Here is a 20,512-nt window from a genome sequence, read left to right on the forward strand (position 1 = left end):
CTATATAACACCCCCATATATCACATCTCGTATTAATTTTTTTTTGTTTTGTGATGGAAGGAGCACACGAGCCAAGGTAGGCGCCGACAGTAAACACTTTACAGCACAGGTACGTGTCTGTAGGTAGCCAGGTGGGTACACCGGTACAACCTATTCCCTCTGTTCTAAGATAAAACAAACCCTGGGTTTCCGTATACAACGTTTGACCATCCATCTTATTTGAAAAAATTATTAAAAAATTAAAAAGACAAATCACGCATAAAGTATTAATTATATTTTATCATCTAACAACAATGAAAATACTAATTATAAAGAAAAATTATATAAGACGGACAGTCAAATATTAGACACGGAAACTCAGGGTTTGTCTTTTTCTTTTTTAAGACAAAGGGAGTATATATACACACATACACACGGCGTTCGTACGCCGGTACGCGTAGCAGCAGCGTGTACGTACGTACGCGCATGCAGTGTCTGAATCTGAAGACTGAAGATGCCTGTTTTGGCTGTATGGTGGTGCCAGATGATTGAAGAGGAACGGAAGAAGCCAAGCCAGCCGCGCATGTGGGCGGCGGTCATGGACAGACGGAATTAATAAGACCCCGCTCATTAAATCGGAGCGCCAGCTGCTGCCGTTGCCTGCCGCTGCTGCTGCTGCCGGAGGAGGGTCTCGTTCGGTATAGGTCCGGTGAAAGGCAAGGGTTCACACAACCGATGAAATTTCGCGATAACTGATTAGCTTTTATGAAACCGCTAGATCTCGGTTTATAAAAATCGGTCATTATTGACCAAAAGTTATTGGTTTTTACCGGTTTTTAATTGGATTTCGGCAAACCGGTGACGAGTGGTTTTTACATCGAAATCGAAAAGTTAAACCTGGTGAAAAGCACTGAAAGGTACGGCGCGGCCGGCCTGGTGCTGGTGCGGGTGCTCCCTGCGCCCAAGCTGATGATGATGTGCCACCGTTAGCAATCGCCGCAGCCTGTTTGCCCACATATGTACTCTCCAGCGAAATCAAGGCCCAGCAGTTATGGACCAAAATCTCCATCTGCCGATTAACCGGCGTAAAAGGCCAGCGAGCCCACGGCCCAGCAGCTATGGCCCACACGCACACAAGGCCATAGGGCCTCTGTACATAGTACATGAAACAAAGCTGATTGCCACATTGCCAGGGCAGCAAGTCAGGAGCTAATGAAAGGATTCTGCCACTTCTTTTGCAAGATTGAAAGAAAAGAGAAAGAGATTTTGCGAGGGGAACAGTTATTAGTACTAATAGTTTGCTTATGGTTAGTATTTCTGGAGTAGTGTAACATTACACCACCACTTCATGTCATAAGTAAGGTCACCCACCACTCGACCGTCTTTAGAGTTTAGATTAGAGGGGTTCTCAAAATGTACTGCCATAAGTTATGTTTAACTAGTGCTGAATATATAAGGTTCTTCTTACTTGTGTCATTCTCTGTTCCTTCAGTTAATAGTTGATACGGCTAAGCATGTTTCTACAGTTACTCCGGGGGGACTGCCGGACTGGGGAGCGGAAGTAATTGTCCAGGACTGAAAAAGAACTGATAATTTATCTGCATATATGAATAAGCAAAGTCAGCATATTTGACCAAATCAACACTCAAAAATGAAACTGAGCATATTATTGGTGTTCCAATTATCCAGTACAATTGGATCCAGCAAACAAAATTAGTGAAGGAATTGAAATTGCAATGTAAAATTTAAGTCGAACTTCCTAGCAGACATGAAACCAAGTCTGCCTTGAATATGCAGATAAGCAATATCGTCGATTATATCTCATATGGAGAAAAAGAGCTAGTGGCATAAAAGCTTCATTCCACACGCTACTAGTCACATCTGACAAAAACTAACTGAATCTGATGTTTTTTTATTAGTATGTCAAACTCCACATTCCTAATTTTAGAAAAAGTGTGATCATATGCTGCATGACATGGCCCAAACATGTCTGCTAGATACTGCTAAGATCAAATGCTGGAAATTAAAGAGAACAAGAACAAGAGGTATCTGATTCTGGCTGATGAATTTCAGGGGTATTAGTAATAAGTAACTACTTGCAAACTCACATGTTTCCTGACACCTTCCATGAACAGGAAGAAGTCTTCATTTTTGCAGGATTAGCATGGAGTAAAAACACTTAGCCAGCTAGAAAACAGCATTCCAATAAAAACATCAAACAGCAAAAAAGGGTAAGAATATAAGATGTGGCCAACACATATGGTGAGTAATAGTACATGGAAATTACATAAAATAAATAAATAATCAAACAAAATACTGTGAGATATTATGATTCATGTTTAACATTATTTCCAAAAGAACTGAAAATGATATAATAATCGACTACACAGTAAACAACAAGTTGCAATTATTACAGTTTAGTTCAAAATTCTAAAATGAATAAGCAGGTCCCCTGCTCATTGTCAGGAAAAGAGCAAAAGACACCTAAAAAAATGCACAAAATTGTTTGTCACATTGACTAATGCATCATAATGGCTATTGGTTGAGTAAAAAAGAAACAGATATGACACCATACTAACATTTTGAAGAGAAGCACCGTAAAATTAATGAGATGATACATAAGCCTGAGTGAAAACTTCCATAAAATCCACATTTCTTCCACACCATAACCTTGTGAGGTCTGTTGTGACGTTTTGCTTCCATGTTCATCCAAAACCTTCCTATGTTTTTGGTACAATAAAACATGGACTAAAGGGTACTACCAATCAAAGGAGCTTCTCTATACTGTTACACAAGAATATCAGAAGAACCCCTATACATAGTTGCAAAAGTCTAACAGAAAGTGTCAAAACTAAATTACAAGTTAGAGCATAATGAACAGTTTCTCCAAATTAGTGCCTGGGTAACACAATCTCAGCGAGTAAACATCAGAAAGAGACACTGAGACACTGCTTAAACTACGTAGAGAAGATATATAATAGAGAACTGTTAATAAGAGAATGCTTATTGGAGTTTTAATTACCATTTGGCCTGAAGACGATAGGAAGTGCGGAAATCAGCAATGCCTTCCTGGATGATCATCATCATCACCATCCCTTGATGAACTCCGTGACCTCACCCGGCCTCTCCTCTCGAAGTCACGCTCAGGATACTCCTGGTACCTCCTCCTGTCACCTCCATAACGATCACTCTCATCCCAATTCCTTTCATGCTCCCTCTCCTCCTCCAGCACTCGCGGCCGATATCGACCCCTCTCCTCATGGCCATGCTTCCTGGACAGATCAAACCCATCACGGCCACGGCCACACTGCCTCCTATCTGGATAACCCCTCTCATTGCCATTGGCATTGCCAGTGTCCCCCTCATTCCTACCACCTGCAGGTCTTCCCCGCCACGCCGTGCCACGCACCGTTCCATAGTCTCCATTGCGGTTGGGCTGCTGCATTGGCGGTTTTTGCTGATGCCGCGGCATCCCGTAACCTCCAAAATTCCATGGCTGCTGTCCAACCCACATGCCGGTCATCCGCTGATCATACCACATCCCTGTGCCACCCATCGCCATGCCGCTGGCTGCCAGGAACGCTGGGTTCACATGGGGCGACACCACCGATGGCATCATGCTGGTACCAATCGCCGCATTGCACTGCCCTATCATCGGCGCGAACCCGCCGTAGCCAGCGCCGCCGCCGCCTCCCAACATCCCACCACCGAATGGAAGCTGAGGCCGTGGAGGTGGAGCCAGAGCCGGCGGATCACCAAGAGGAGGCCCCACATTGCCCCGAGCTGTCGTCGAGTTGCCCCCGTGGCCGCCGCCTCGGCCTCGGCCTCGGCCGCGCGCGGCGCGCGGGGCGTGGACGTGGGGGTCATCGCCGCCGCCGCCGCCGCCGAGGGGGAGCAGCGCGGGCGGGCAGGAGAGCGAGGCGACGCAGTGGCGCCCGTCGAAGGTGCGCCCGTGGAGCGCGGCGGCGGCCGACGCGGCCGCGTCGGGGCTGAGGAAGTCGGCGCGGCAGAAGCCGCGAGACTTGCCGGTGAGCTTGTCGGTGAAGAAGTGGAGGCCGTGGAGCGCGCCGTGCGGCGCCAGCGCGCCCTCCACCTCCGCGTCCGTCGTCCAGTACGGGAGCTCGCCGATGAACACCGCCGTGGTGGGCGGCGACGCCCGCGGCGGGGCGGGTTTTGCCGCGGGGAGGAGCGGCTGCGGCTGCTGCTGCGGGGTGGGTTTCGGTGGTTCCGGCTCCGCCTTCGCCGTGGGGTCCGGGAGCGGGCCGCGGCGAGGCGGCGGCGGCGGCGGCGGCGGGGACGGCGACATGGCGGAGTGGCCGGGGGAGGGGGTTTTGGGAGGGGACGTCGGGTAGTGGGAGGGTGGCGAGAGGGGGAGGAAGCCGAGGTCGACGTCGCCGTAGAGGTCGTCGCAGTCGTCCTCGGTGGTGGGAGAGGGGGCGTGGGAGTCATGGACGGCGGCGATCGCCTCCGCCGGCGGGAATGCGGCGTCGACGGCGGTGAGTTCGCCGCCGGCGTCCATGGGGGGATGGGTGGGTGGGTTTAGCGTGTTCCGTTTGGTTGGGTGATTTTATTGAGTAGTGTAAAAACCAGAGTCCAACAGACCAACAGGGGAAGACCAGTGTAGAAATATCAAGGGTAAAAAAAGACCAAGAGTAGATTAAATACTAGCTCATTGGCTTACTCAAATCATTTCTCAATCAGTAAATATAACTAAATACTTTCTTTCCTCCGAAATAAAACAATCTCATACCGGATATGGCATATTTTAGTATGATCAATCTAGATATACTTGTGTATATAGATTCATCGTACTAAGGCCCTGTTCGACTCCAGATTTGGAGATAAATTTTTGTTGCACGCAAAACAATAAATCTCATTAGCACCTAATAAATTAAGTATTAACTATTATGAATTTGAAAAATAGATTTATTTGTTTTTAAAAACAACTCCTATAGATTTTTTTAAAAAACCGCACCATTTAACCGTTTGAAAATCGTGCTAATAGAAAACGAGGAAGTTAAAGTTTGAAGTTGAAGAATAAAACAGTGTCTAAAATGTGTCACATCCCGTACGAGGTTAGTTTATTCTGGGATGGATGGAGTAATTCTTATTGAAATCATTTCATTCACTAAGCGGTTAAGAGCTAAAGAATGTGTTTTGAGAGAAGTAAAAAGGGGGAGTATTATTGCTTTATCATGCAAAACTTGTGCGTTCAATGAGTCCTCACCATACACAAACTGCATGTAAATTTCGTTCAACGGAACTTTCAAAAAAAAAAAAAGGCGTAGTATGTCATAATTGAGAACTGCCATACTTTAAAGGATTCAACTATAGTTGTTCTTTTTAGGATTGTATTTCTGTGGTGTACAACATCTTAAAAACTTTCCTTTGATTTGTTTTCTTTTTCCGTTGATATTGTCAAAGGGTCTTCGTTGTGTTTCCCTATCCTGCATTTAAAATAGAGCCTTAATGTGACAAAATATCGGCTTACACAGAATATTTTGGACCCTTTAATTTATCTAGGGAAATTTCTTTTCTTGGTTTAAACCGAAGAATACGTAGAAATGGTATCCAACAAGAAAATGAGAAAGGCACTGTCCAGATTCCAGAAACAACCACCCTTGTAAATGAGATCAGAAAGTTTTTTTTTTCCATTTCATCAGTAAAAGGTTCTGTAGCCTACAGTGCACCATGTGCACACAATAAACAGCAATCTTGGCATCCTGCCAAGTAGATTAATGAAATAAGATACCCATCAAAACAATTGTTATTCAGAGCAGACAGGCCCAAGGAGAAGGCAAAAATGTAAGTCATGCGTTTCTCATTCGTTTGCCAACTGATGTTTTGCCATCCTGTAGCGCATCTAAGATATCCTGGTATGAAAAATCATCGTCGCCTTTATTCTTGGAGCCAGACTTCGCTCCTCCTGACTGCTGCACCGAGGCAGGCACAGTTCCATCAAGAGCGCTCCCGTATGCTCCGGATCCATCAGCAGCATTGCACTCCTTGAACTTGGACTCGCTGTTTGAAGTTGAACAAACCGCTTCAGCTTGATCCGCGAAGGAGAACTTTGATACAGAGGAGCGGCAAATATCTCTGTAGGTATCATATTTTTCCGCTCGTGTTTTGCCTCCTTCCAGTATAGTTGACAAAGGGTGCAAGACTGAAATAGCACTATCTGCACTCTCTAAGGTAGCCTTCAGATCCAAGAAATCGTTTACAGACTCTTGTTTGCTGAATTGAACAAGAACCGCAGTGGAATCAATCGGGAAGACTGATGTAACAGAAGCTCGACCAAACACTTTGCAGATGCAGTCCTTTATATCCTTTGGTCTCACCTTAGACTGGAATCCCCAGATAAGAATAACGTTGTCATACACGGCAGCAGGATATCTACGCTTATAACCTGCATCTGGTCTCTCCGTGCCAGTACTCAAATCAAGCACTGTTCCACTGTTCCAGCATGGGGGCAGCAGATTGATGTGTTTCTTCAGATTAATGTTTGTTGCTAGGTCCTCCAGGGGAGAGAGTTGCTCAAATTTAATGCCATGATAAGCACAGAGCTGCACAAAAACACATCCAGTCATGAATGCATCATAACCTGCTTCATGCTTAGCACCTGAAGTGAAGCAAGATAACCTGCAGAATAGGAAAAAAAACAACAAAATAGAAACATCATAAATATTACCAGTTGGTAAGACCTACTAGTGCTACTAAGGATGAGTATAAGTGTACATGCAGAAACAATAAGTACATTATATTTCAAGAAATAACAAGAAATCATACACTGTTTCATCTGCCTCGACTTCAATTCTCACAGAAGGAAGGGTGGATGACTTCTCATCAGGTGCATGAAGTGCAGGGCACAACAATGAAAAGGCTGACGAAAGTGATTTGCTTTTGTGCCTCATACGATACTGAACCGCGTCATTAACAGACATAAGATGCCTGGTATCTGCCATATGTGGGAACATTCTGTTGATACTCAAGGCAAATTCCTCCATGGATGAAGGAAGAGGACCAACAAATTTGCTGTAGATTTGTGCAATATCTGTGTATGCAAATAAAGATATTTAGTAGAAGATCAAAACTTATGCTAGACATCACTCATCAATTCAAAGTTGGTCATCTACCAGAGCAAATTCCAATACATCCAGGAGAACTGTGTGCGCGCGCGCGCGCACGAGAGAGAGAGAGAGAGAGGGAGAGAGAGAGAGAGAACCTAGGAAACAACTATGACCAACAATCAATTTCCTTTCTGAGGCAAGAAGATCAATGACATGACGGATCCCTACTGCTGATTTGACTTTTGCTTCCCTGCTTTTTAGTAGATCTTCCCGAACATTTTTCTGTAGCAAAATAGCCAGGGTGATTATTGATCATTAAAAATATCTCAAATAGACCATCATACATGTTTAGATTGGTGAAGTAATCTAAAATCAAAGAAAAATACAAATGTAAATTTCAAATGCGACAAGGCATCATTTGATTCTCAGTCAAATAGTAAGCCTGGAGCAGTTAGCAGCAAAAAAAAAAAGGTATTGTTTTAATAAAAAGAAATGAAGTGTGTTTCATTTCAACAGGTAATATTTTCCTTACCATCAAGGATATCTTGTCTTCATTGGTGTCTGTATAAACTACTCTCTTCTCTGATACGCCATCCTCCAAAAATGTACACACATACACAAGGTCCCTAAAATGTGTTCTTAAAATCTGTAGAGGAAAATAAAAAAAAAATTATCTGAGTAGAAGCAGATATAGTGCAAATCAAGAAGCATCACTATGTGTACAAAACATTGATTATTTGAAGAATGTTGAACAGAAAATATCAATCTAAATTCTAATGTATCCTAAGTTTACTCATAAATGGGTGCGATTCCACAAACCACCGTTACTGCTTAGTACCAAAATGAAAATAGACAGATGTTGGACAGGAAATATAGTATTTTATTGAGACAAGTACCTTGTAACCAAAGGACGTCTGGAACCCTACAGAACTCTAAGAAGCTAAACTCCAGAAGCATGTGATTAGGTTTTTCACAAATCGAATGTCCAGCTGTCCCTATATTCCAAGGTAATGAAGAAATCAAATAATACCTGTCGGATTAACTTTAACTGATGTGACGTGAATCCATTAAGCATGATAGCAGGACGCATTTTGAAGAAAACAGTCTGGAACTGGTCTGCGAATTTGAAGTTTTCTGACCTATGGTCATCGACTCTTTGATTGCTGACTATTGAATTGCGCCACTCATTGAATTTAATCTTCATTCTTTCTGTGAAAAGAACATCCGCAGCACTCTTTAATGGCGCATCTTCTTCCTCCTCGGAAGTGTTTGGATATGCAGATGTTTCATTATTATGCAATGTATATAATTTCTGAAGTGCCTCTTCTTCTTGTGTTCTGGATAAATAATATATTCCTGAGATTAACCAAATATTGTAAATAAAGAGATGCTCCACTTTGAATGCATGGTTCAGATGTACTAGCCCATTAATTAAACCCAAAAAAGTGATTAATCTGTGACCAAGGACAATCCTGCAGTTTTGGATTGATAAATTCAGAACCATGTATGCAGTAGCTTTAATAAACCAAGTAGCACAGATAAGAGAAAGCACCTTCACGGAAGCATGTGTTGAAATCAAACTGGTACTTTGCAAGGAAGTCAATCGATGTGGTCTGACACAGAAATTCATGTGTTGAACAATCATTCAGGGGCTCATTTCGAGGAAAGATAAAGAAGTTATGCCTGGTAAAGTGAGAAGAAATGGTTATGTCTTGGGAAAGAATGTCGATGGCAGATCTGATTGCGAAACAAACAAACAAAGAGATATTTTATGGTGCTTCAAATGTACTAGAAGTACCTTCACTTTCAGAAATATCAAAGGTTGAGATGTTTTACGTGTTCTTGAAATGTACTAGAGGTGCCTACACTTTAGAGCGATAAATGGCTGATATTTCTTCAAAGTGGAAGTAACTCTAGTAACTTGCAAGGACCGTAAAACATCTCATCAAATTATTAAAAAAATGCAAACCTGCCATACCAAAACTCTCTCCAGAAGGGATATGGAGAGTTATAGTTTATAAAAGAAATTTGCCTTTCTAGAGAGCACTCGTTCAATAACCATTCTAGGTTTTCTGAGTTCCTGATCAATTTTTCTTGGGTGTTGTCTTACTCCGTGCTCTGTGAGCATAATTGTTGAATACCAGTTAACTTCTCGGCAATCTTCTAAAGTAAAACAGTACATATCTGCAGAATTTTGCCAAACCTTTCTCGATACAAAGCCAATATTGGAGTTTTCCTAATAAGAAAAGGAGCGCTTGAATTCAATAGTTGCAATCACCAACCCAATCTGTAAGACTGTAAGTCTGTAACCCCAAATCTTATACAACAATCGCAGCTTCTTAATAGGCTTAGTCAAGAATGGCACCCCTTGTGTCAAGAAGCTCACCAGGTGCTATGTCCGGCACAAGTACTAACAGTATAATCACTGTAACCTACCAATCACGAATGCATCAAAATGCAACCACCGGCAGCTAAAATTATCGGTGAACTGCAAGCAATTAGCAAGCTACTACTGCACGGAAGCTGCAAAACCGAAACCAATTCACAATGTGCTAGTGTTAAACGCGTGTTATATTATTAGGTTCTAGTTCAACTAGTGGATTCGAACAGAAAGGCAATTAGCAAGCTACTACAGCACGGAAGCTGCAAAACCGAAACCAATTCACAATGTGCTAGTGTTAAACCCGTGTTATATTATTAGGTTCTAGTTCAACTAGTGGATTCGAACAGGAAGGGATCGGGGGGAGAGGTGAGGGAGAACTGCGCAGGGGGGGGGGGGGGGGGGGGGGTGGGGCGGCGGCGTACGGGTGGGCGACGAAGGCGGACTTGGCGGGGTCCCAGCGGAAGGGGCAGACGCCGAGCTGCAGGGCCGCGAACCGCTCCGCGGAGTCGCGGAGCTTGAGGTAGCGGACGTCGGCGCGGTCGAGCTCGAGGGTGTCCCTCCACGGCGCGCTCGTCACGCCGCTCATCTCCAGGTCGATCCCCACGAACGCCGCGCCCCGCACCCGCGCGCGGAGCTCCTCCAGCGCCTCCGCCAGGTTCCCCCGCGTCACCTGCTTCACCGCCACCCCTCCTCCTCCCCCGCCGCCGCCGCCGCCGCCGCCGCCGCTGGCGGGCGGCGAGGAGGAGAGCAGGCGGGAGAGTAGGGTTCTGGACGGCGGGCGGCGGCGGGGGAGGAGGAGGAGGGGGTGGCGGCGGCGCTGCATGGCCGCCGGCGCCGTAGGGTGGAGGCGGGGCAAAGTGGGTTGGGCTCGGTTTCGTTGCAGTGGATGGGTTCGAGTCAAAATGGCAGAAACACTTGAGCTCGAGTCACATATGGCCCGTCTGCAAAAGTCGTGAACGAAACAGGAATACGCCTTTCGTTAATACGTTTCCATGCGACCTAAGGCTGATTGCACCAGTGCACCAATCTCTTTTTTTTTAAAAAAAAAAACACAGAGAAGGGAGTTTTTTATCCGGTCTCTATATCCAACCGGATATATGCACCATTTAAATTAGAAACTTAGCATCTCAAATAATCCAATCTGAAATTCACTCATATGAAGATTTAAACTCAGGATCGACTACTTGGGTTAATGCGTCATGCTCTAAATTTGCTTTGCAGTGTTACTTTTCTGGGGAGAAAAATCACAATAGACAAGCATAAAGTATGAGCCTTAAGAAATCGTGTGTCAGATTTTGATGTTCCATATTCCAAAGGAAATATGAACTCGTACTCCTTGCAATTAAATCCAACTTATTCGATCATATATTTCTTTGCAGTGAACCATTTGTATTGGTCGAAAAGGTTTGGTCACAAGAGTGTATGGGAAGAACTGATCGAGTTTAGTAAACAAAAAATGGCTGACCAAAAACTCTCCAGAAAAGCTAATTGCTCCATCTCTCCCTGTACAATATGATGATGTGCTCCATCATTTCTCAGCCTCTCTGCCACTCTGTTTGTCTTTAGACTTTACGCAGCACTCACAGGTGAGATGTCTTTGCCGAAAAGCCCAGCGATTGCTTTGCCAGGATCCTCCTGCTTGATGAGAGACTCCCCAACGAGAACCTACAGCATCGTAAGGGAGGAGTCAGCGCAGAAGAAATCAGGGAATGCCAGATTGTCGGTACAGCTTGGTGCTCATTTGGAAGTGTCTCATGGCTCACTTACAGCTTTAACCCCAGCATTCTGAACGAATGAAATATGGTCTGGTGTGAACAGGCCTGATTCCCCTACAACCTGAAAACAGGCCGGGAAACCATTGACTTAGAATTATGCCTTCCTGAGCTATGGTAAGAATTCTCTTGTGTTTCAACAGAACTTAAGTTAAAGAAGCACTTACAATTATGCCTTTCTGAGCTATAGTTTGTCCTCTTTCACCCTCAAGAAGTTTTTTAGTGTTTGAAATATCAACTTGAAAAGTCTCTGCAATAATATTTAATTTGCAGTGAATTATATGAAGAATTGAAATATAACATTAGCAGCTCTAAAAGCCCAGTTCTGAAACGGACCACACTATCATGTTTGACTGACTGAATGCTAGATTTATAAATGAACTCTAGTTCTAGTTTTAAGAATCAAATAGCTTAGTTTATCCATAATTTCCCAAATCACTTTTCAACCATGTGTAATATAAACTTCAACATGAGCCACTAGTGTGGCGATAGATGAAAATGCACAAGCCACTAGTTCAATATGAGCCAACAGGTTTTCAGGTGGCACCATGATAGCTTAGCCACAGTGACTTATAGGGAACAAATCTGACAAAGAATTGTGTGGTCACACTGGCAGTTGAATCCATATATTGTTATATAATATATGTGCCAAAGTAACTTGTCTAAACATGTGAAACAAGAATAACATACCGAGGTTACGGTTATTGATGCCGATGAGCTGGACACCATCTATCCCTAACACACGGTCCATTTCCCTTTCATCATGCACCTTCAGAATACATTTAGCTTGTTTATTAAATCAAAATTTGAATATTGAGGTTGCATTTGATTTACTTGGAAGAAGAAAATGAATTGGAAGTTGCAACACTAGTAGAATGACTCCAAAGCAGCTAACATAAGAGAGTTGGAAGTGCTTTGACATGTAAAACATATCACAAATAACTCAGCTAACCTCAACTAAAGCAGCCATGCCAAGTATTTTGCATATTTTCAACATATACTTGATATCAAGATCAGGTAAGACAGCAGCAATCAGAAGAACAGCATCTGCTCCCTTCAAACGCGCATAGTAAAGTTGCCAGGCATCAACAATGAACTCTTTGCACAGCAGAGGACACTGCATTTAGAAATTCAAGAGAATGAGCCTTTCCATACATTCGAACCACACAACTGAATTTCCTTGACTGCTGTAAGTGGAAGTACAACATATGAGCAAATTTACAGACCTGTACTCCAGCATTGCGTATAGCATCCAAATAGTCAAAACTTCCCTGATTACATAACAAACGGAAACAAATTCAGCATGCATAATTTCGTAATGCATCAGAGGAGTAGCCAAATTGTCAAAAGGGAAAAGATTACTGACCTGAAAGTATTTTGCATCTGTGAGAACACTTAAGCATGCTGCTCCATTTTTCTCATATGTTTGGGCGATCTGAACCTGTTTGTCCCCCACAAACATCAGTTAGCTATTTAGGTGCATTTTCTTCTTACACATGAAAAGTAACCAAGTTGTTTCTTTAAGACAAAAGCATGAATCTTTATTCAGAATGTCAACAAATGAAGATATCACTAACTGGTAGTTATGCAATTAAAGTGGTAGTGCCATAAGTACACAACTAAAAGATAAAAGGAAGGCATCATGAAATTCTATGTAACATAGTAAAAATTTGTTGCTTGAAGATTGAGATAAGTCGGTATCAGGGGGAATGCCATAGAGCTATGACCATTATAAATATATGTTATTCAACATAAAGACAATGACTATTCTGCAACATTTCAGCGAGCGCACAGCTAATATGTGTGTGTAAAGTTTGAAATGATCGATTCCAATCCCTTAAAGTAAATAAAAGGACAGTCACCATGACATTTCTACCCTTCTGTTGTATGACAGGAGATAAATTGATCAATCGTTACCAATCAGGCTGTAATAACCAGTTCACTAAATAAATATCAGATTTAAATTGCTAAAATTCTACAGATAACTTAGTAAAACAAACACTCGCTGCAATGATAGTGTACCAACTATGAATCACATCCATCTAGCAGGTGAATTCCGATATCATACAGGGTAACATTTAAAGATCCATACACCTAATCTTAGCATGTGTTTTCATCCCCCCAAACTCACCGGCTCGAAGTCCTCCCTCAGGACACCGCGGCTCGGTGAAGCCTTCTTGACCTCTGCAATCAGAGCAGGCAGACCAGTCCGATCAAAAGACGCCTTCAACGCCCCAACGAAATCCCTCACCGGAGGAGCATTCTCCAGCGGTCCCTTCAGCATGTACAGTGGCCTTCTCTCCTTCATCTGCCAGAGCCACAAATTTCCAGAAATTCACATCCGAGAGTAGCGTACACTGGCTCTCTCTCTCTCTCACACACACACACACTGTCACACATTGTTTGCTCCTCGGAGAGTAGGAAAAAAAAAAGCATGAACCGTGCCTGTGAAACCTCGGCTTCCTTGTCCCACACGATCCTCTCGAGGATGTTCCGCGGCGTGTTCCCCTCGTTCTCGAGGCGGAACTGGAACGGCCCCACGTAGTGCACCGGCGGCCCGGTCACGGGGCGCCTCCGGATCCTTATCCCGTCAACCCCCTCGACGTCGGCGGCATCCGCCACCGGGGCCGGGCCCCCGTTCCCCTGCTCCGCCGCGCCCGCGGCCTCGGCGGAGTGCGGCGAGCTTGCCGTCGCGACCGCATCCTCCGAATCCTGCAACGATAAGCTAAGCCACACAAATTAATAAACCTCTCACAGATTTTCTCCGAGTGGCATCCAGCTCCGAGGCGGCAAGGAGGAGGGGATCGTAGCTTAATTACCGTCTCGGCGCGGGCGCAGCGGGGAGGGGCGGGGCCGCCCCGGCCGGCGGCGGCGGCGGCGGCGTCCATGGGCGCGGCGGCGACGAGACGGCGAGGGGCTAGGATTTTGGAGCGGTGGAGGAGGAGGTGGTGGTGACGGGTGAGGGGTGGGAGTGCGAGGCCCGGCGGGCGGGGAGGTGCGGATCCGATAGCGAGAGCTTCCATTTTCTTTCGCGGTTTATGGAGGAGGAAGGAGAAGTGGGAGAACCGCGAGGTATAGCGTCGCGTGGATTGGGGTGGACGTTAGCCGTTGTTTAGGCGGCACGGGGTTAGTTATTTCCCCAGACGTCCGTGAGTTATCCAGTGGACGGCCGCATCCACGTCGAAAGAAGAGAGGTGAAGTGGACGCTACTTGCATGTATCTATATTTGTTTTCAGTTTATAAAACTTTGGTTAAAGTCAAAGTCAAACTGTTTCAAATTTGACTAACTTTATAGACAAATATAGTATTTATATTACCGAATTAGTTTTATTAAATTAATAATTAAATGCATTTTATAATAAATTTATCTTGGATCGAATTTTTTTTTTCTATAAACTTAGTTAAACCTGAATCAGTTTGACTTTGACGAAAGTTAAAACATCTTATAACTTGAAACGGAGGGAGTAGTTTAAAAGAAGGTAACGATGGTGGCAGTGTATCTGTCACCCCACCTACTTCCATTGTAAATTTTGCAAGTTACCGCTTGAACTTCTTAGTATTAAAACAGATTCAAATCTAAATGGATAAACACAAAAAAAAAATATTAAGATGAACATTCCCTTTAGCAAAAAGATGAACACCACATTAATACATTTTCGTTTAACCGTAGCAAAGCACGGGTATTTAGTTAGTACTAGTATCGCTTTTAGCCCTTTTTTTTTTAATTGTCTTCGACATTACTTCCAGCCTTAGATTACGAAAAATTCTCTATTACTATGGAAGTTATACTGTTATTTACTCCCTTTATCCTAAATATAACACTACGAATTTGAATATATCTCCTATCTGAATTCATTAAGAATTTGAATATGTCCCTTACCTAAATTCGTAGTTCAGGTTGTGTTCAATCTGAACCTATATTGCTACTTTCTCCACTTCATCATATTATAAGTCGCTTTGACTCTTTTAAAATCATACCTAATAAAAGTTTAATCAAATTTATAGAAAAATATAGCAACATTTATAGCATTTTTATTTTGATAGTTTCTTTATTTATGTGGAAAATATTAATATATATTTTTTATAAATTTGGTCAAAGATAAAGAAAAGTTTGGCTTGAAGAAAAATCAAAGTGTTAAATAATACTCCCTCATTCCCTAAATGTTTGACGCCATTGACTTTTTAAAACATGTTTGACCATTCGTCTTATTCAAAAAATTTTGTGAAATATGTAAAACTATATTATACATAAAAGTATATTTAACAATTAATCGAATGATAGAAAAAGAATTAATAATTACTTAAATTTTTTGAATAAGACGAATGGTTAAACATGTTTAAAAAAGTCAACGGCGTCAAACATTTAGGGATGGAGGGAGTATAAAACAGAGGTAGTATATTTTAAGTTAAGAAGAGTACTGAATTGCTGCTACTATTCTTTTCAAATTCCTGAAAGAGTTGTTCTATTAGGGTTCCAGATTGGGAGAGAGGAAATTCTGTTTATGCCAGTTGATAATTTTAATAAAATCAATTAAAAGTGTTATGTGATACATATAATTCATTTGATTAAACTAAAATAAATCATCTGGCATTACCAAATGCTAACAGCATCACAGTAACATTGTAGGTAGTAGCACCAACCGAAAGGCTGTCACCTAGCTGTTACAACTCAGTCAATTTGCGTGTCTGTACCACAAGCAAATGCCACTGTACACAGTAATTTCCAAGTTGCTCCAAATCTTTCTCCCCTATTCAATCCCTGATCTCTGTGCCAAAAATCCGATACCTTCTGCTTCCCCAGGGATCGTTCTTGTCCAGACGGTAAGACTTCAAGCAACACCATATCCAAGGTGGGTTCCTATTCGATGGAGCACCTTCCTCGGTGTCTTCTGGGATACCCAGAAGCTTGTTCATCTTTCTGATCACAGCTTCTGCCGTCAGGAAACCACCAAAAAATTTGGCCTGCCATGGATTAAGTTGAAGAAAGGGTATATCAAGTTTCAGTGGATGTAAGCGACTTTCAGGCACCCGTAGACTATTACCACATGTAGATTTCTTTACAGATACAAGTTTTTGTTTTATTTTGTTTTATTACTACTGATTATAGTAGACACTGACAGAGAATTTGTATGTACTTAGCACAGAGGTGGTTTGGTAACATGCAGTATATTACCCCATCGTCCTTGTGGATGTACGCATGAATTCTTGCCGTAGGATCCTCAAGAGTCAACCTTAGACAACAATTGCCAGCCAATAGTGAACAAAGATGACTAGCTCCACGTGGATATGCTGCAACAACTCGAACCAAGGTTTTGAATTTGTGCGTCACCTGGCAAAAAAAGGAGATATAGATGCTGGTTTTTAGACAGAATTCAGAACACCACCACTGGTGAAAACAGTAGAATGTACTCATAAGGGAAAAATTCTCATGACACCTACAGAGGAATCTCGTTATTGGGGTAGCATCAGGGGGGGACTAGCACCACGAATTAAACAACAGAACAGTTGGGAAAAGAGTATTACCTCTCCATGGGTGAGCGACTCCATCAATGTTGTGTAACCTGCTCTCTCGTATTCTACATCTGACAGAATTGATGAGTTAACATCAAATGGCAAGTTTGGGAACAACAGATGGTGGTAACAGAAGTGCATTAATCAGCATGAATCAGGGCAAAAATGCAAGACAACAAAAAGATCACCATTCGTAATGGTAGCACATGAAAAAAAAAACGATTTTTCTCTCTCTGGAGTGGGAAATGGCAAGGCCGGACTTAGTAGGCTAGAATTTTTGTTCTTAAGCAATTAGCCACTGAACAAGAAGTATAGTAAGATGAAACAGAAATAGCAGACAGATATCACCATCTGTGAAAAGGTAGTGCATTAAAAAAAAAAGAAAGATGAGAGAAATTGGCATGGTCTTTTGTTCTTATGCAATTCAATTAACCAGTGAACAGAAGTTTAGTCAATGGAAGAGAAAAGCATAGCATTCAAAGCACCTGCACAGAAGATACTAGAACCTTGCAAACAATTAGAAGGATAACAACCAGCACATGCATCGGAGAACTTCACACCATGTAACAAAATAAGCTCAGAGCAATCATGCAAGACTGACTAAAAAGTTAAGCTCAATTGTCCATACCAGCAATATCAGAAGCATTGGGGAGGCTTGCCATTGGCTGACGATGAATTTGGGTGGCAATGCGACTGTCGAATAGCCTGTAATAATTAATGCACTTGGTTAATACTTAGAAACAAGTTTCATATGGCAATCAGCATTCATGAGAAAACAGAAGATTACTTCAGACGATCAGCAACGCTGCCATCTTCATTTGATAAAAGGCGGACTCTGCTAGAAGGCAGCAGAATCCCTTTCCACATGCCAAACTGCTGCTTGCACGTCATATTACAGAACCTGGCCCAATAAATACCCTTTTGCAAGTGTAGCATTTCCTTGAAAAACCTGTTTGAGAAAACCCTCAGCACACTCCCAACACAAGGCAATGTGCACAAAACCTCCCTTGGCAGAGGTGCTCCTTCAAGATGTAGAGGGGGTGGAGAAACTGATTCATTGTCCAAGCTGCATTCAACCAAGCCAAACAACATAGGCGCAATTTAGTTAAAAATGAACTGTTATTATCATATTATGCCATACGTTATGAAAGAAATGGCAGAGGCACAATTTACTTCAACACAATGTTATAAGCACCAACACCATCCTATTTTGCAGAATTAATTTTAAGTTATTTCTGAATTAAAAATTAAACAGTGACACCAATGTCTAATTTTTACGTCGGGAACTCGGTCACAGGTGTATCAGTTCCATCCCAAACATACAAAATCCATACGCCATTGGAAGCTTCATGAACATCTAGAACCTAACAAAAAGGAACATCAGATTTCCTCTATTCAAATAACTGTTGAATATTATGTAACTTCATATAGAGCTAACCTTGCATACTAGATCAAAAGTAGAATCGGATTTTATACTCCTTAACTGCAGTTCAAGATCTTTCAGACCTAGAGAGCAAAATAGCTTGTTAGAAAAAGAAAGAGTGTTGCAACAGATATTTGTAGTGCATGTATTCAGCAGTGAAGATATAAATATTTCGGTAATCTGCATTTTGTGCAAAATACATAGACGTAAATCAGTAGATGCTGTTGAGCATAAGCCACATTATAATAGACGGACGAGTATCCAAAAGTAGGTGAATCATATACTCAACAGGTACTGCTAGGACAGGCAGTCAATAAAACATGATAATGCTAAAGAGCTGACAACCAAAAATTAAAAAAAAATAGAAAGAAATGTAGAGCTGACAACCAATTTGAAGGCTTTTATTTTATTTGACCGAAACCTAGGCATCCTGTCCTAAGGTTGTAAAGAAAAGAATGGGTGTTCTATTGTACACGTGTTTATGTAATAATGCTTAACTTTTGGGTAAAGGAGAGTATGTTATCGATTGTATACTAATGATTGTATATGAGTCATATATCGATGTATGTTCACAGCAACTGGTAAAATCAGGAATTGATAACAACATATGCTCATGTGGGTTAGGAGCTTCTAGGCATGTTGTTCCTTATAATATTCGTAGATGTGCAAAGTTTTGGAGTATCACAACTTCACAAGACATATCATCCATATAGCTTATGAGTGGACAAGAGAAAAATGAGCAACAATAATTTTTCAACTAGCAGTCACATACTCGCCTGGAGGATTATATACAAGCCACATTCTCAAGTGAGTCAAAAATTCACTGTCATGTTTGCTGCCATGGTATTTCATAGAATGCTGATATGGTATGCATCCCGTAGATACTTTCCCTTCAAATAGCGCAAATGAAGAAAACCTTTTGTTATATGTGACAAAGAATTCGCCATGGTGCATTGTTATCTGCAGAATGGAAGACATTGAAGAAAAGTATGCAAATACAATTCCGAGTTAGAAAATGTGAGGACCGTCACACGATAATTCACCGTAATTTCAAAGACATAATATAAAGATTCCATGGAATGTAACAAATAGTACATTTCAGTAGAGTGTTTAGTTTCAGTCGTACCACAACATTATGGAGACTGATCACATCTCCACTTGACCTAACACAGGGCAGTAATGCAGTGTTATCAGCAAAGAAGGTCACAGAGATTGCAGATGCACGTGAGTGATCCACAATCCTCAACGTAAGAGTGAAATCTGCACAAATGATAGCCATGGATAAGTAGCACGACGTCAATTGCAGGTATAATCACAAAAGAATCAACAAAAAACAAAAATTGTTAAACCTGTCATACAGGCATTTCTGCAATAGCAAATGGATAAGAATATAATCACAATTGAGCTCAATAACCAACCAAAGAAACTCCTCCAAGGTGGAACATGGTAAGCTCATCTATAATTGGCGATTTCAGATACAGCCATTAGAACTCACCAGGTTTGCTTCTTCATCCAATTAACAGCAAAAATCCCCCAAAAATGACCCTGTTCTGTTCAGTGTTCAGAACTTCGGCATGGCTATAGGCCTACACCTAAAACCCCACATCTTCCTCTTTCCCTAGCATTTACAATCAGAACAGCTCGCGAATCGGGTGCGGAAACTCGACCTAATCTCCCCCACCGTGACCGAGCACATTTGAGCACTGAAAATTATTAGTCCAGTAGCAACCCCAAACAGCTCCAAATCCGCTATAGCGACCAAAACCCTAAACCCTGCTCTCAGGGGGGGGGGGGGGGGGGACTCGAAAGTGCGGGCGAGAAGGAGGCTCACCGGTGCCGCGGCTGCGGACGGCCGCGCCGATCTCGGAGACGGCGGCGAAGAGGCAGACCCGGGCCCCGGGGGCCTTCAGCGCGTCGGCGATGGGCAGGTACACGTACTGCGCCTCCCCGGATGCCGCCGCCGCCGCAGCCGCCGTCGATGGACCCACGTCGCCGTCGCGCGGCCGCTTCCGCTCCGGCGCCGCTGCCTCCTCCATGGCCCGAATTTGTGCGCGCAGCGACGTGGGCACCTTGGTGAGCGAGGACAAGTTAATGGGAGGGAGGTGCAAGGCTGCAACTGCAAAAGCTCATTCGGGGGTAAACAGTTCTTTTTTCCTCGAAAAAAAAAACAAACTCTCTCTCTTTTCGCTGAAAATATAAAATCGATAGCAAAATTTGTAAAACCAAACTAGCTTTTCAAGCCTTGTAGTCTGCTGCACTGCAGTAGCAAAGACCAGGAGCAAATCATTTGTTAGAACTCCGAACATCTGCACGAACGGTGATACTGATACAAAGTGCTAGTGGTTTCAGGCTTTCAGCTTCCAATAAGGCAATCGCC

The 20,512-nt window shown here is 42.8% G+C and overlaps 4 protein-coding genes across 6 annotated transcripts; all 4 read right to left on the reverse strand.

Annotated features, from left to right (window-relative positions):
• Nucleotides 1–541: 541 nt before the first annotated feature.
• Nucleotides 542–4,503, reverse strand: LOC127770400 (formin-like protein 20). 2 transcript variants are annotated; one of them, XR_008016950.1, is made up of 3 exons: nt 3,002–4,503; nt 2,088–2,166; nt 542–1,577 (listed from the first exon to the last, which is right to left on the reverse strand). XR_008016950.1 is itself a non-coding variant. In XM_052296105.1 (2 exons), the coding sequence occupies exon 1, from the start codon at nt 4,496–4,498 to the stop codon at nt 3,035–3,037; it is 1,464 nt and encodes a 487-aa protein (XP_052152065.1). In that variant the 5' UTR covers nt 4,499–4,503; the 3' UTR covers nt 542–1,577; nt 3,002–3,034. The 2 variants fall into 2 exon arrangements, 1 of the variants encoding a protein (XP_052152065.1); XM_052296105.1 differs by lacking the exon at nt 2,088–2,166.
• Nucleotides 4,504–5,584: 1,081 nt separating this feature from the next.
• On the reverse strand, nt 5,585–10,321 carry LOC127770399 (poly(A)-specific ribonuclease PARN). The gene is made up of 7 exons (XM_052296104.1): nt 9,852–10,321; nt 8,599–8,729; nt 8,077–8,402; nt 7,579–7,692; nt 7,202–7,328; nt 6,766–7,030; nt 5,585–6,618 (listed from the first exon to the last, which is right to left on the reverse strand). Exons 1-7 carry the CDS (start codon nt 10,250–10,252, stop codon nt 5,790–5,792), a joined length of 2,193 nt encoding a protein of 730 aa, XP_052152064.1. The 5' UTR covers nt 10,253–10,321; the 3' UTR covers nt 5,585–5,789.
• Nucleotides 10,322–10,771: 450 nt separating this feature from the next.
• LOC127770401 (indole-3-glycerol phosphate synthase, chloroplastic-like) lies at nt 10,772–14,297 on the reverse strand. The gene is made up of 10 exons (XM_052296106.1): nt 14,021–14,297; nt 13,647–13,913; nt 13,333–13,509; nt 12,568–12,642; nt 12,428–12,472; nt 12,154–12,318; nt 11,892–11,970; nt 11,369–11,451; nt 11,197–11,265; nt 10,772–11,094 (listed from the first exon to the last, which is right to left on the reverse strand). Exons 1-10 carry the CDS (start codon nt 14,222–14,224, stop codon nt 10,999–11,001), a joined length of 1,260 nt encoding a protein of 419 aa, XP_052152066.1. The 5' UTR covers nt 14,225–14,297; the 3' UTR covers nt 10,772–10,998.
• A 1,398-nt stretch (nt 14,298–15,695) lies between these two features.
• On the reverse strand, nt 15,696–20,451 carry LOC127770472 (protection of telomeres protein 1b-like). 2 transcript variants are annotated; one of them, XM_052296203.1, is made up of 10 exons: nt 19,967–20,451; nt 19,262–19,395; nt 18,912–19,095; nt 18,151–18,218; nt 18,036–18,076; nt 17,500–17,778; nt 17,341–17,417; nt 16,725–16,783; nt 16,375–16,530; nt 15,696–16,163 (listed from the first exon to the last, which is right to left on the reverse strand). In XM_052296203.1, the coding sequence occupies exons 1-10, from the start codon at nt 20,169–20,171 to the stop codon at nt 15,954–15,956; spliced, it is 1,413 nt and encodes a 470-aa protein (XP_052152163.1). In that variant the 5' UTR covers nt 20,172–20,451; the 3' UTR covers nt 15,696–15,953. The 2 variants fall into 2 exon arrangements, with proteins under 2 accessions (XP_052152163.1, XP_052152162.1); XM_052296202.1 differs by having other exon boundaries at nt 17,991–18,076.
• Nucleotides 20,452–20,512: the final 61 nt, after the last annotated feature.

This window comes from Oryza glaberrima, chromosome 4 (genome assembly GCF_000147395.1).
Source record: "Oryza glaberrima chromosome 4, OglaRS2, whole genome shotgun sequence".
Classification (NCBI taxonomy): Eukaryota; Viridiplantae; Streptophyta; class Magnoliopsida; order Poales; family Poaceae; genus Oryza; species Oryza glaberrima.